Genomic DNA, 16,703 nt, shown 5'->3' with positions numbered 1-16,703 from the left:
TAGGGTTTTGTACGAGGGAAATTTCCAGCTAACTATAATGCCCCTGAAACCTATGGTTTTTTCAGTGAATATATATGAATATATACATGTATACATACATGCGTACACACACACACGTATACATACACGTAGGAGCGTGTTACTCTTGTGAGAAATTAAATATTAGCACGTTTACCACACACCATACACAGATATGCAAGATTGCTTAAAACATTGAAAAACATTATACAGCAATACATTGAGCATCAGAGCTGAAGGCTGAATATTTACAGTTGCCTAGTAATGCACCTAAAAAATGAACTATACTTAAACAACAAATGGCATAGTTCTACCACAGACTTCTAGACAAGGTTTGCCATCTAAATTCCCAGCAATGCTTTTTTTTTTTTAGGTCTCGCCTTGCGTTAGCAGCGAGCATGCACTGCTCTCGCCATGCAAGGGCTTCTTGGAATCAATACGGTTCCAGAAGTCGTGTCTCGGCTCCACCCGCAATTTTCATTTGTGGGCGTCATTTGTCTTGACGGATTATGCTAAATTATTGCCCTGGAGGCATTTTAATCCCTCCTGGTTGCCACCCTGTCCTCTTTTGGCCCAGCCCACCGGGATTGGATGTTTTACTGGCGGCGGAAGACACTATCTTCTAATTAGTGGGTAAGCACTTTATTCCATTCCGCAGCTGCAAACGGTCACAGGAGGCAATGTGTTTGTGTACACTAGTTTTCTTTAGTTCTTGAAGCACGCTATGCATGCTTTCACTTTCACACCGACCACTAGTAGGATGGTCTGCACACCTAGTCGAATTTTTTTTTTGTACACATTAAATAATGGCGGCCGCGAAAAGGGGTAAAAAATCATTACCTTTTATGTTGGCCTGCTCCGTGCTCACAATTGTCCCCTTTTTAGCCAGCTAATACGACCTGGCAGCTGCTGTGCACAAGACAAGTGTTCTCCGGGCAAATAATGGGTTGTCAATACGGCCCCTTCCCTTTAATGATTAATGCACTCGGGTTTTGCATCATTTCAGGAGCATAATTACTAGTTTTATGTGCTTTTCTTCAACAAGTAGTTTTTTTTTTTTCCGGACGCTTTTCTTTTTCTTTTTTTTTTTTCACACTGTAAACTTGTTCCCTGCTTTTGTGATGGTGGTTTGCATGGCTCTGTCGACAGTCATAACTTTTGTTTTGTGTTGTTTAAACAGTGCTGGGTATGTTAAGCGGGAGCGTTGCCCTAACAATGCTCCTTTCAGTGGTCGGTCTGCTGTTGCAGGGGTTAAATGTAAACCAATTTAATGGTACTCATTTTACCGACCTCAGAAGGATAGAAAGCTGAATAGGCCTCTTCCATAGTCTGCGTACCTGCAAGGGCGTCTAACTTTAATAAGCGTCTCCATTAGTGCGAAGGAAGCAGCTAGGATCACAAGAAGACGTGTGCCGTTAAAAGCTCAGGAGATTAGGGCATGTCAAAGTATTAATAATTATCTACAGCGCGCTCTAGGCTCTCCATTGCCTTAGCAGTAAACGATATTCACTTCTGGATGAAATGCGGAGTCTACGCATCCCTGTGATTTGGACCTTATAAAAGGTGCAGCATTTTTTTATTAAAATATTTGTAACTGGTCCGCTCTTACTCGGTATCTCCACTCTACGTAAACCATTCCTATTTCTAGGAATAGAATCACTAGGGTCAGATGTGATCACATCTGGTAATGCCCATTGCTGCCAAGCCTATAGAATACATGGACCTTTACACATCTGAGCGGTTACTGACACCATTTAACTATAGATAAGTGCTTGAGGCCAGTTCAGTTCTAGGCTTACACCAAAGTGAATGGGAGCGACCCGTTCAGAAGGCAGGCCAGTGCACTCTATAAATGATATTTTGGTCACCAAAGGGGACGGCCAGGTGAGGCGTGGGTGCTTGCATTAACATTTTTTGCCAGGATCTTGAGCGCCAACAATCCCTTAATTGCAGAAAGTGCCTAGTGCAATTACCGTGCAAAATGCGATTGGGCTATTCCTCAGCTGGTCTGTTCACCTTTACAAGGCGTGGCTGGTTGACCGGATATGTGCATCCTTTTAAGGTGACAGATACTCTTCTTTCTCACTGATGCATTCTATTGTAGTATTTATGTAGCCCCCGTATATCTAATTGTGGCTCACGGCGCTTTGGTTTGTAGAAGGAGGCGGCTGTTGTGCAGGATTAGTAGGGTGTGGGTTAATGGTGGTCTGCCTAGTGCCTGTATGCTGGCCACTTGGATGATGCGGCCCTGTGGCGTTCTGCATTAGTATGCTTTGCCACATAATTAATCATCACTGCCTATACAGTGGGGACACCTGTATCCCCTAGTAGAACCCCGGCAAATTCACATTACAAAGAAAAGTTCTCTACATGGATAAATCTACTATTGTAAACAACCCCCTTTTTGTAATGATAGATAATAAATCGTTAACTGCATTATCTGCGAAATTTAAACAAAAGAATTTTTCAAGCTGGCACTGGTCGAGTTACTAAACATGGTGGTATCGGTCCTGCACCGGGAAACCCCATCGCAAAGGTTTGCTGGTCACCTTTCAGTTGCTTACTGCTGTATTTGGCTGTTCATCTGCTTCCAATAAGGTGGAATCTTTGACCAAGTTGTGTAAAATGTAAACAGGACTAAATAAGTAATACTATTGTGTCGCATAATTTGCTTTTTCTTGCAAGATTTGGGCAATAGGTTGCTTAATCTTCCAAACGGTCCACAGCGCCTTGAGACCCCAAGGGGTGATTAGTTTGCGCATTACAAATACCAGGGTATTTAAAGAAATACAAATCTACATGCATATAATCATAAATGTTTACATACACAGGCATATTATGTACATTAGTGTTTTAGTATGGGGTTTATGAAAGAAAGAGGCAACTCTTGTAATCTTCCGAAGACAAGGCAGTTTGTCTGTGTATCTTAAAGTTTGGTTATGAATTCCCTAGTTTGGTTGCTTAAACAGGGAAAGAAGTACCTCCTATGGTCTTTAAACCATTGACTGCTCCAATCTTGCTTTAAAAAAAGTATAGTTTCTGGATGAACTGCTCCAACGGTTAAACATTCTTCTCAATTAGAAGATTGTACAGCAGAGTCTGTCCTACAAGCATCAAACTGGTGACCTGCAGATGGACTCGTTCCTGCACAAATATTCAACCCACTGAGCACTGCTCCCTGTGTCATTACTTAACAAGCCATAGATCTTGCAGTTACGCAAATTTTAGCTATTGGCATTGTAAATAACAATAACAATTCCTTTTATTTGGGTTTTCGGTTTTAAACTATAAATAAAAGGCATGGTCATTTAAAATACTATTTGCTTAAACTCTCGCAAATGCAATGCCATTTACAACGGCAATAGCTCTAACTTGGGCAATTGCGAGACCGATTGCATTCCCAATGCTTGTTTCACATGGAATTTATACATCGACCGAAGCGCGCTATAGCTGTGAATGAGTATCAACCTATTACAGAAACATATGGCAAGCTTAGAAGGGGCAACAAATTAAAAGTTGGTTTAGAAAAAAATACAAAGTAAGCAAATGTTCCCAGGTGTCAGTGTGGCAATTCAACAATAAATATAAAATTATCAGGCAGTTATAAGTAAATGAATGACTGTTTTAAAACGTTAATTTATTACAACACAACTACGATTATAACAGCAAGTAAAGTTAGACCAAACCAAGAAAACAATAAACCTAAAAATGTTATTTCTCGTTTTTACGCTTAAAAAACAAGAATTTTAAAAGATTACCGTGATGACAGCCTTGCTGAGGCAGAGGGATCCACGGCAGCCATACTCTGTCTCATCCTCAGATTTATAATAGCTCAAAGTGTTATTTTTTAATAGAACCCATCGATCCTGCCAGCCGTGAATGTAGTTGGTCCACTGCAAGAGAGACAGAGAAAAGCATTTACAAAATGAACTAAGACTGCGGTAGGCTTCAATGCAAAAAACATTTGTTTTCATTTACCGCCTAACTTTGCTGTTAATTAGAACACCAACACGACTCGGATGTGTGTGTATATATATATATATATATATATATATATATATATATATATATATATAAATAAATAAATGAATAATCTACTGGCGGTCGCCGGTGGATAGTTATAGTTAGGACCGTGTTTCCATAGGAAATCTGAAAATTCTATTTTGAATAACTTTGGCGCCGGTTGACGAATCCTCGGGAAATTTTCAAAACTAATGGGGCCCTCCGCTCAGCTCCTACCCTGAAAGTCTCGGGGTGATTCGTCAAGCGGGGGCTGAGAAAAAAGGGGGATCCCAAAACGCGTTTTCCCCATGCATTTTCCCATAGGACCTTTAGTCGAAGGTACAGCCCGAACGGCTGAACAGAATTACTTGAAATTTGGCAAAGAGGTAGTCCTCAGGTCAGGGATGTGCCTTTGCATATATGGAGTAAATCTGTTCAGTAGTTCCTGAGAAAATTGCAGTTAAAAGTACATAAATAGGGGGCAGGGTAGAGAGTTCCTGACCCCCTAGCCTTTGTAAGGGGGTCCCTGAAGGACCCCGAAGGGTGAAAAAAACTTTTTTTTTTTTCAAAAAAACACGGGGTGCGCGCACCGTGAAAAACCTTAAAAAAAGATATATATATATATAAAAAAAATATAATAAAACATACATAACTTCGCATTTAAAAAACCATACAAATTCACTTAAAACACCATAGGTTTCACACGTTATAGTTAGCTGGACATTTCACTCGTAAAAAACCATTGAAATGCCCCCGTTATAGTTAGTTCAGAACTCACGCGACCGGCACTCTATCACAAGGATGATGTCATCAGTGATGCCACTGACCATGTCATGAGTAATGTAATATGTGACGTCATGAGCAGTGGATTGCGGGCGCGCGAGTTATAGTTATCTGAACTAACTATAACGGGGGAATTTCAATGGTTTTTATACGAGTGAAATGTCCAGCTAACTATAACATGTGTGAAACCTATGGATAGATAGAATATATATATAGATAGAATATATATATATATATATATATCCTACTGGCGGTCGCCAGTAGGTAGTTATAGTTAGGACCACGTTTCCATAGGAAATCCGCAACATTCTATTTTGAATAACTTTTGCGCCGGTCGACGAATCCTCGCGAATTTTTCAAAATAGGTGGGGCGCTACGCTCCGCTCCTACCCTGAAAGTCTCGGGGGGGGTTTCTTCAAGCGGGGGCTGAGATAAAAGGGGGGTCCCAAAACGCGTTTTCCCATGCATTTTTCCATAGGACCTTTAGACACAGCTACAGCCCGAACGGCTGAACAGAATTACTTGAAATTTGGCAGAGAGGTAGTCCTCAGGTCAAGGAAGTGCCTTTTGTAGGTTTGGCGTAAATCTGTTCAGTAGATTCTGAGAAAATAGCCTTTAAATCAATATATATATCTGAGCCAGCTTACGGTGCGCTTACGGTGCGCTTACCGTACGCGTACGGTGGCGTGCGCGATTCTGATTGGCTCTTAGATCTTGGTAAACATTCGAATCGGCCGAAACCAGGAAGCGGCGGCCGCCATTTTCTCTCTCGCACTCTGAGTAGGGCAGCATAAATGAAGCCCAAAAATGGGTAAAGGGGCAGTATATTGAAATAATAATCACCCAGCAATGATATACGGGCCCCCAAACAACCCACAAGGCCCAAAAATTTTTTTTTATTTTTTTCGAAAAAAAATCGCCGATTACGCTTACCGTACGCGTACGGTAAAACATTTTTTTTTTAAAAAAAAGTATCCACACTCTCCCCACCCCATGCGTAAATGGTGCCCGAAGGGCACCATTTGTGCATGGCTTATGAAATAATTGAAATTAATAAACACCACATTTCACAACGATGCGCATAATATGTCCCCCATGTGCGCACGGTGCGCGAAGCGCATCGTGCGTACATGGCCCATCTCGCATAATGTGGGCACACGGTGCGCGCAGCGCACCGCGTGACCACCGCGCGTGCATGGCACTAACTGCGTAAAGTGGGCGCGCAGTGCGCGAAGCGCACCGCGTGCTCACTTTGCGCGCACGGTGCGCGAAGCGCACCGTGCGCGCACGGAACGAACTGCGTTAAGTGGGCGCGCACGCCACGAATGACGCAAAGTAAGTTAGCATTTAAAAAACCGTACAAATTCACTGAAAAAACCATAGGTTTCACACGTTATAGTTAGCTGTACATTTTACTGATAAAAAACCAATGAAATTCCCCCGTTATAATTACTGTAGGCAACTATAACTCACGCAACCGTAATCCTCTGCTGATGACATATGTGTCTTTATGAAAAAAAAATATTTGTAATATATGTATAGCTAAAATTTAATGGAAGAAGACATGGGCAAATAAGTGTCTAACTACAGTATTAGCATCAGCAGAGGATTACGGTCGCGTGAGTTATAGTTGCCTACAGTAACTATAACGGGGGAATTTCATTGGTTTTTTATCAGTAAAATGTACAGCTAACTATAACATGTGTGAAACCTATGGTTTTTTCAGTGAAATATATATATGAAAACGAAAAAAGTTCAACACTGCTCCAGTAAGAAAAGACTAAAAATAGAGTAACTCTACTGACTGTGTGGGGACATGTGTATTCATTCACAGTCCGACACCTTCAGCTCTCTTCCGTTTTAGCTTTACAAGCATCTACCAAGACGATTAGTGCTATCTAACCAGCATTGAACTGATTTAATTTTCTTTACATCATCATCAACTCACCCTGCCTGCTTGAAACATGGAACAGAGAGCAGCCAAACGTGCGCAAAAGGCAGAAAAAATGTTTACCAAAAATGTACCTAATACATCAGATAATACTGGCAACAACACCACGACCTCAGCAAAGCCAACAACAACTACTGTCAAACAATTATTCTCCCAACTAGAAAGATTACTGCGCAAAGAAATTTCACGCAGTTGGGAGATAATAACCCTAGAGAAGTATGTAGAATTTGAAAGAGTCCCACGCGGCCTTCGCATATTCACATTACCTAATCATCCTGATACCAGTCCAGACATGCTCGAAGAGTGGGGGAAAAACAATATGGATTGCTCCCGCACAATGATGCTAATTATCATCAAATATGCCAAAAAGAGTGTAGATGACTTACATACTCAAATAGACGCAATTGAACAACTTATCAAAGCATCAGGAGAGGATGAAGAAAACAAACAAATTCCGTATGATAATGGAGAAAAACCTGGATAAACATGAAAATGAAGTGCAATAAAGAAAACAACGTAAATTCAAACGCGACGAGTCAGATTATGAAAATGGGACCATCCTGACATTTGCAAAAAGATTTGACAACCTGAAACAACAATTTGAAAAGACAGCAGCTTCACAAGAACCGCCAGCAACCATACCAAGCGAAACGGAATCAGACATAAGTGATAATGAATATCAAGGCGCAGCCACAAAGAAGTTCTCTTTTTTAGAGGAGATGAAAATCCTCTATCAAGATCAACAAACCCCACAAACAAGAGAAAGAGGACGGGGGAGAGGACGAAGCAGAGGACGAGGTCGAGCCCAACATACCTATCGAGAAACCACCGGAAAACCAGAAGAAGCAGAAAAACAAAGATATCAGCTTCGCAATCGGACAGTAACAACAACAAAAAAATGAAGACCTTGATGAATGATACAAAGGAAACAAATCTAATAATCAACTTATCTCATCATCAACTGTCACCAGCCGAATACAGTGTACTGAATAAAGGGTTAACCTTTTGTCCAGAAAAACATCAAGACATAGTTGAAACCAAGATAGACGTATACAAATACGTTCGGAAACTAAAATTGAAGAAATTCTTCGAAAAAACAACTTGCAATACAGGCCAAATTGCAATAGTTGAAGACACCAATGTGACTCCAAACATGCAAGAATATACCATAGCTGATACCAATGGTTTAATAACAGCATACGAATTGGCTCATGAAGTGGACCAAGGTGACCTAACAGACACACAAGTATTAGAAGAATTGGGAATTCCAACAGATAATCATCCAAGGACCAATTTCAAGATAAAATCAACATTTTGTCCGATACTCCATCCTGGCAATCGGATAGAGACTTTCCATGACCTGGTTGTGGCAGAACTGGAGACCATGGAAAATACCAAACATGGCAATAGAAAAGAAAACCTATCAATACAAGAACGTCAAGCCTTAATAAAGCTAAAAAATAATCATTTAATTGAAATTAAGCCAGCGGATAAAGGTGGCAACATTGTCATCCTCAACAAACAGGATTATATTGATGAAGCCACACGCCAACTCAATGATCAGACCAACTACACCAGATTGACCAACAACCCCATTCCAAAAATGATCATAGAAATACAAGAACGGCTACTGCAATGGCACAAAAAGGGACTATTAAGCTTTGACGAAATGACCTTCCTAACCACAAACAATCCCGTAACACCAACTATATACTTTCTGCCTAAAGTGCATAAAACACTAAATAAACCTCCAGCACGCCCCATAATATCCAGTTGTGGATCCCTATACGAAAACATAGCATCCTATGTGGACCACTTTTTGGCACCCATAGTTCCAACATTAAGTTCCTATATTAAAGACACTGGGGACTTCTTGAGAATCCTGATGGAAACAGATTGGCACCCCGAATATTTGCTGGTAACCATTGATGTCGTGTCTTTGTACACTTCTATCAATCACAATATTGGGCTAGCTGCCATTGCCTACTTTCTGAAACAGAGACCTATTGGGGACCTACAGCATTCTACTATGCTACTAGAAATGATCGAAGTATGTCTAACCAATAATGTGTTTTTGTTCAATAAACACACGTACTCGCAGAAACGCGGAACTGCTATGGGAGTTTCCTTCTCTCCAAGCTACGCCAATCTCACCATGGGTTGGTGGGAGAAAAACGTGGCTTGGAGAGAGGAAAACGACCTATACACTGCCAATATAGCATTATGGCTGCGTTTCATTGATGATCTCTTCCTTCTTTGGAAGGGATCTAAAGACAAACTGATAGAGTACATAACAATACTAAATCAGAACGACGTTGGTCTAACATTCACCTTTAACATCCAACAGAAGGAAATTGAATTCTTGGACACCAAGGTGTATATAAAATGCAACAAGATACATACTACTCTATTTCGTAAAAAAACAGCTACGAATAGTATCCTCCATGGAAATAGCTTCCACCCAGAGAATTTAAAAAGAAGTATTCCTTACGGAGAATTTCTAAGAATGAAAAGAAATTGTTCCGAACCGGAAGAAATGGAGGCTAAATTTGAAGACACCAAAAAACGTTTTCTTCAAAGGGGATATAAACATAAGGATATTACAAATGGTGAGATCAAAGCTAGACAGAAATCAAGAGCCCAAACTTTAACTTGCAAAGACAAAAACAAAACCAAAGCATCGAATAATGATCCACCAAGACTCATCCTGACATATTCCAAAGAGAGTTTTAAAATTCGTAAAACAATAATGAAATATAAGAATATAATCAAAAAGGATCCTGATATTGGAACAAAAATAGGAAACCAACCATTGATTTCTTATAGAAAAGCACCTTCAATTCAGGACACACTGGTTCACAGCCATTTTGAGACCAAAAAAACAGACTTGGCTTCAAAAAAGACAACCAGGATTCACCAAATGCCTCAAATGCAAGGCTTGCAAAGTGGGAAGAAATCTACAAACGATCAAAGACCCCAAAGGCCAAACTTTTGAAATCAAGGGCACAATCACCTGTGAATCCCAATTTGTCGTATATCTAATTGAATGTTGCTGTGGCCAACGATACATAGGATCAACAATTTGTCCATTGAAAAAACGCATATTGGAACATATTCGAGCGATTCAAAATAAAGATAACACCTACGCAATAGCAAAGCATATCCAGCAACATCAGGGCAAAACTTGGTTAGACATTAAATATTCAGGTCTAGCATCAATACCAAATCATGAAAGAGGAGGCAATACAACTCAAAAACTACGACGACTAGAATCCAAACTTATAATACGGTTCAAAACCAAGAATCCGTTTGGACTTAATGGGGATGAGGAGATGCATGTACATCTGTAGATCTCTGTACAAATAAGCATAATGAAATTTAATGACTGCCATATCTCAACTCTTCTCCCCTTCCATTGCGTACCATGTTTCCTTACTTATTCTCCCTTCTCTCTTTCTTATTCTTATCTTTGACTCCCATCTTTTCCTCATAATTCTTTCTCTCCTTCTTTTTCATTTCTCTTTTTCTCGGAGTGATTAGATGTCCATGTCAAGCTATTGGTATAACACATTTCTTTGTTGATTGGTTTCAAAACATTTTTTATGTAATAACAGGGCACTCAGCCCCCAAAACTATGAGCAATAATACGAGCAGACAATAGCAACTATGCTAAATGCAGTAATTTAGGAAACCTAACCTTTGCTCATTTTAGGCCACTCAGGCCAAACAATTTAATTTAATTCAATTTAAATTAATTGATTTAATTAAATTAATTTAATCAATTTTCAATTGATAAGGAACCATCCATCACAATTGATTATGAACCATTACATAAATGAACCCATACAACAAAATAAATGTTATTATAACATTAGACGGACTACCAAGTCCACAATGCACCACCATCAGCTCATGTGACATTTTGGTATAAAATAAGGAAATTGAAAAAAGACTTGTAAAACTACCGTGATCAGGAGCTGTGTCCAGCTTGAAACGCGTAGGTGAAGAGCTATGTAGTCAATAAACACCAACTGACTACACTGGAGCGAGTGCGGCGTTTTTCTTCATTTGCTTTTGGAATTACAAACGAGGACGGGTCCTTTCCTCGACGCCGGCACCAGCACTAAAGTGTTCCCCTCATAAGGATATTATTGCTCATTATATATATATATATATATATCTCCTCAAGCACTCTTCCACTCCGCGATTCTGCCACCAGCCCCGGAAAAGAGCACGGACCACAATCCTTTAAATACCGATAGGTTTTATTATCCTTTGGGTTACATCCACAACACAGCAGGCATTACGCGTTTCATCCCTGCATGGGGACTTGATCACATGACGATATATATATATATATATATATATACTCCAAACGAACACACGCGCACCCTTCAGCAGCGTAAAACAGGCCACACCAACGCACTTTCCAAGGTCTTTATTCCAGGCAAAACAGCATAACACGTTTCGAGGTGAAACACCTCTTAATCATATGCATAATTCAAGGGTGGGTTCGTTAGCTTTTTCAAACGTAACTGAGACATTGAAGAAGGACACATGTCCATTTACTCCCTTAAAGAGGCAGTCCATTTTAGTTATTTTCAAATGAATGCTTTTTATAAAGGTGAGGAGTACTTTCTATATTCTTTAATCTTTTCATTTCTCAAGTCTTTTTGAAAAATATATGCGTCTTCGTTCACCTTTGCATTGCTCTACTATCATTCGGACCATAGTAGTCGGCCATCTGTCCAAGAAGTGACTGCTCCACGCTGCATGGGGAGAGGAGTCGGTGAGCCACGTGTGTCCGTGGATGGCGGGGCCCAGTCTTCATGCCTCAGCCTTCATCTTTCGAAGGCCGGTTGGAGGGGTTGCAGTTCCAGTCAGCCGCGGTACCTGTGGGCGCTCTGGAGGCATGGGCGGAAGGGGGGGGAGGGGTGCAAGGCAGCAGGGAGGGCCGAGGCTTGTTTGCGCAGGTGGTGCAGAGCAGAGGGTCGCCTTGCAAAGTGGGAGGGCAGGGGACGAGGCAGTTACACACAATTTTTTTTTTATTACTAACATTATTTCATTTTAAGTGCATTTTGTATAGAAAGTTACCACCATCGGTAGTTTCCCAGGTGCTCTCAGACTCTGGTCGCCCAATTACAGTGCTGATGGTCTCTGAACGAAGGACAGCTGAAGCAAGGAATTTTTTCAGATAAGGAAAACAGGGTGGGGCTGGTTGTATGCTATTAGGTGGTTCTTCACCAACATCAGGTCGGTGCCGTACGGGGTTGGCGCCATTCGGGCAATATACAGAGTACTTTCATGGTACAAACATATAAAATACAAGTACAATACATTTTGAGATATGGACATAGCTGCCAAGGTTTTGGATTGCTATATATGACAGTTTCGTATTTTCTGTGGGGTTGCGAGTGACGTTGCAGTCCCGGTGAGTGAAGCTGTCCATAAAAACAACAACCGGCTCAGTCCAGGGTGCCATGGTCGGTTTGCGACGCTGCGCCACACGATTACAAGATAAAATAAGAGAAAAAACCAGTGTGCCGTGTCCCTAAAGCGGGCGCGCCGCACTCCAAATTAAAGTAGAGATAAAGAAATAAACTGAGCGCGGTGTCCCTAACGCGGGAGCCGTGCTCAGCAGAAACATACAACTAATAACAAGCTGTCGCCATTGAGTGAATGAGAAAAAAGTGCCCACTGACTAATTCAAGGAGACTGTGTAAAGCCGCAAGGAAACAATCCAGTCCGGATGGGCGGGGCCTAAAGGAGACAGGGCGGTAACAAATCAGCCTCATTTTGAATCGGAGGCCAGCGTTTAGCATAAGGGATGACGTCAGCCAATGAAAATGATGGGCGTGGCTTCAAGTCCACTGCAGAAATCTTATCGATGACTATAAGCCTTGCAGAGCGAGGAGCGCATGGGCACTCCAGCGCTAGGTCTGCAAGACCTAAAAAGGAGGGATGGGGAGCAAGGCCGAGCCAGCCAAGATGGCAGACATGCCTGCCGACAGCTCCGTGAGCGGGCCCGACCATCAGCACTCATCTTGGCCGGTGGAGAGTCACAGGGGAATTGCGGACCAGCGGGGAGCCCGCTACATCACACCACTCTTGTTGGTTCCCGGGAGTCAGGGGCGGCGTGGCTGGAGAGACTGTTAGCCCAGGCCTACCGGGCCGCTCACAAAATGGTGGCATCAGGCTTCCATTGACCTGTCTGGCGGTGGGATGTCCCCCCCCCTCCCCTTGGCAGCAGTGATATCCTAGTGAGGGGGCACCTGTCCGCTGGCACTGCCCCCTGCGTGCCATGCCAGAGGCAGCGGGGGGACTCCACTGTGAACCAGTCCTCCCAGGCTTTGGAGCCACACATCACCCCATATTGCCCAGGCAGGTGCGGGAGAGGTGAGATCACAGGTGGCACAGAGTTGCCGGCCTGCACAGCAGTGTGTCCGATCAGGGGTGCTGCTTGGGGCCTCATCATAAGCTCCTCCTGCTTCGGCAACTGTATCGAGGTGCAGCAGAGGACTGCATGTGCCAGGTGATGCAGAGTGTGAGCGTCGCCGCTCCTAGCCTCCCCGTGTACCACATGCCTGATTTCCACCCGCTTGGATGGCCAACAAGCAGGCAGTGACCCGAGAAGCTGTGTCTGCGGCGAAAACTTGAGGGCCCTGCAGTACTGTGGGGAGCTCAGCCCATCCCTGCTGACTGCACTGGGACAGGCAGTGAAGACTACAGCTGTAGGGGCTACCTCGAGGCCAACCTCTTGGCGTGCTCCTGTGGAGCACTTGACACGGTTTCCTGCTGGACGCAAGGTGCGGCGCCGTGCTCAGGTGGGGGACCACCAGACTGAGCCTTCACCCAGGCCTCTGACTCCAAGCCATAATGAAGACACAGGGCCGGGAGGGGAGGGTGGTGAAGGGGGAGGGGAATGGGACCTCTGATGCGGTGCCTTCCGGGTGAAACCTGTGGCGGTGTCGCCAAGCGGGTGGCCATCGGTCTGAACCTTTCTCTAGGGACAGATTCAGCACTGTAATTGAGGTGCTGAGGTCTCTATTGCCAGGAGCTGGCCGCTGGAGACTCCCTGCTTTGCTGTTGAATCTCTGCCTGGTCCTACCTGGCTGGACCGGACCACCGCGGGATGGGCCCCCGTGGATTTGCTGGGGGCAGCCCTTCACCCCTCCTGACCCCCGGATGAGCGGCGCAACTGAGGTGTGGAGGGCCGCGCCAGAGTGCCTTGGCTCTGCCCTCCCCTCCAGATTACTCGCGACCAACCCCGCAGGGTGGTGGCCCCTGGTGGGGCCCCGCCAGGTGCGGGTACCTGGCCTGAGATGGTGGTGGTTGGCAGCACTTACGCCCCGCAGTGTGGCCAAGACCAGGAAATCACCCCATCCTGGATGAGCAGGATTTCCCCACCCTATTGGGATCCTGGCGCGCTCTAGATCAGGGGTAAGATTTTGATTACTCCGCTGCGGTGTCTTTGCATGGGCTCCTGGCTGGCATTGTTGGATCGCCCCCAAGCCATTGGCAGATTACGGTCAACCACTGAGCCCCCAGGCGCAGCTCCTGTACGAAGTCCATTTCTGGCTCATAGCACCCCGCAGAGAGGACGCCGCCGCAACAGCCCTTACCACATCTGACAAGCTGGATAAAGTACTGGCAGCCATATAGCACTCCAGGGTCACCATGGAGGACAGGCTCTGGGCCCTGGACACAGACCTTAACTTTCGCTGCGACAATCACCGGAAGCTTGCTGACAGGGTCGCAGATGGCAACAAAGCCCTCTGCCCTGCAACCACTCACAAAGGACCACAAGGCAGGGCCGGGTTACACAACTAGAAAACAAGGCAGAAAAGAAGGATTGCTCTTACCTGATCGCCACCCTCCGCTTCACCCCACTCTTCCAGCTTCTGGGACACGATCCTAGACTGCACTAGGGCTAATCATGATGCTGCAGGAAAGCAGCGTCAGGATTGGCCTGAGTGCAACAACTTTGCGTTCCCAGGCAGACTGGGAGCCTGTGCCTGCTTTCTCCAGCCCCAGCAACTCAGCTGGGGTTGAAGAAAGCTTCACTGCGCAGGAGGTGTTTGGCTGGCCTGGAATGGCCGTCCAAACACCGAATCCGCAGGGAAGGGACAAGGGAGTGCTTGCACTCCCCCACCACAGTGTCATCCACATGGACCCATCCCCAAGACTTGTAGAGTCTTGGGGACAGGCCCAGGAGGGATTAAAATCAAATGATTATAAAACATGTTAGAAACCGGTTTCATTATCGTTATATTTGTGGCTGGTGGCGGGGAGGGGGAGGGGGGGGGGGGGAGGAGGTCTGCGCTCCTCCTCCCTAATGGAGGGGCTGCCGCTGACCATTAAGCGCTGACCGTGCCTGCAGGCCCGGGTACCTCAGAACAAGCAGCAACACAAGAAGAGGCACTCAGTCACGCACGAGGTCTTTGCCCCGGGGGATCCCAGTCTAGCGCAATCAACCTGGAACAAATTCTTGCGGACCGCAGGCAGGCCTTACAGGCAGCAGAAGACTGGTCACCTGCTTCTGAGGCCAAGGAAGATGAGGAGGGGGGGGGGGGGGGGGCACATCTTCACCGAGGAGGAGGACCCCCAGTGGCTCAGCCACCTCTCAGGCCAAGTCGACAACGCCTACAGCAGCAACCCCTCAGACAGCTGACACTCAAACTATCCAAGCTCTTCCAAACGTGCCTCAGCTCGCGCAACACTGCAACACTGATAATGCGTTTCCCTGATGTTACCGGCCACTCTTTCTCCCTGGTTATTCAAGGGCAGCTCACTTCACCTGTCCTGGACCGACGCTTTGCTCACCTCCCACGAAACATTAGAGCATCCACACCATATTCTGTTTGGACATACCGTCAGTTGCGGTAGATCCCCAGTATTAGGAATACTTCCCTACCCAGTCAAAACCCATCCTTCTTGCCCTTCTCCTCCCTCCATCCCAAACATTGCAGTGGGCAGGCAACACTAAGCTATGGGAACAGGCGACTTCTCACTGGGAGCGGGACCTCCGGCGCGCATTCCTTGAACCCCTATTATCTCATCATGACTCCATCTTCTGACAACTGTCATCTCACACTTAACACTCGAGGCATACCCACTGCTCGCAAGCGCTACAAGGTATACTCTTATATCAAGCGTAAGCAGGCGCAGATGGTTTTTTAGAAGAGAAGCGCCTCACTGTCGGAGAGCTGAACCGTCTGCGCAAGCGATGGCTGGGTATCTTTTGTGCCACTTACTCCGCATTCGCGCAAGGGGCTATGGTTTGGCTTCGGCCTAATGTCACTTTTCAGAAGACTCAGAGCAGTTGACACAGAGGGTCAGTATGCCCTTCTTGAGGGGCACCTGGACGGTCAGCCTTTAATCCTAGGTGGTATTTACGCACCCAGCACCGATCAGGGAAAAGTCTGGTATTTCCTTTCCAGCGTGTGGGCTCCCTTTACAGAAACACCATAGATACTTAGGGGGAGTGGTGGTGGTGAAGGGTCTACAATTGTGTACTTGAGCTTTACCACTGGTCGCTTGATTAACGCTTGGAGATCTCAGCATTCCATAACGAAACTATATTCTTTTCATTCTATCCCGCATAACCTCTACATGTGCCTTGACCACTTTCTATGCCCTCCTACAGTTGTCCCACTGATCCAGCACGCGGATTACCTAGGCAGAGTTCTTTCTGATCACAACACGCACCTTATAACCCTTAAGTGGAGGCCTCCCTTGCCTCCTACTCCCACTTGGAGGCTGCTACGTGATTGACTGGAAAAACAGGTGTTTCATTATGAGCAGGAAACCAGCATCGGTTGCTTTTTTTTTTTTTTTTAAACACTGCCTCCACCAGGATGCTATTATGGGATGCCTTTAAAGATGGTGACTAATAGGATCTGCATCCGACAGATAGTGGGAGTCCGCCGAACACTTTAGAACAATCTGG

At 44.9% G+C, this 16,703-nt stretch overlaps 1 protein-coding gene across 2 annotated transcripts in view; it reads right to left on the bottom strand.

Moving 5' to 3' along the window:
* The window catches only part of CERT1 (ceramide transporter 1), a 944,792-nt gene that overhangs the window by 796,328 nt on the left and 131,761 nt on the right, over positions 1-16,703 (bottom strand). For both annotated transcript variants that reach the window (XM_085632300.1, XM_085632301.1), the window contains exon 2: positions 3,777-3,911. In XM_085632300.1, coding sequence (XP_085488426.1) covers positions 3,777-3,911 — 135 coding nt within the window. The remainder of the gene's footprint in view (positions 1-3,776; positions 3,912-16,703) is intronic.

Source organism: Triturus cristatus, chromosome 2_1 (assembly GCF_964204655.1).
Source record: "Triturus cristatus chromosome 2_1, aTriCri1.1, whole genome shotgun sequence".
Lineage (NCBI taxonomy): Eukaryota > Metazoa > Chordata > Amphibia > Caudata > Salamandridae > Triturus > Triturus cristatus.
The sequence above is the reverse complement of the archived record's forward strand: the minus strand, read 5'-3'. Positions and strand labels throughout refer to the sequence as shown.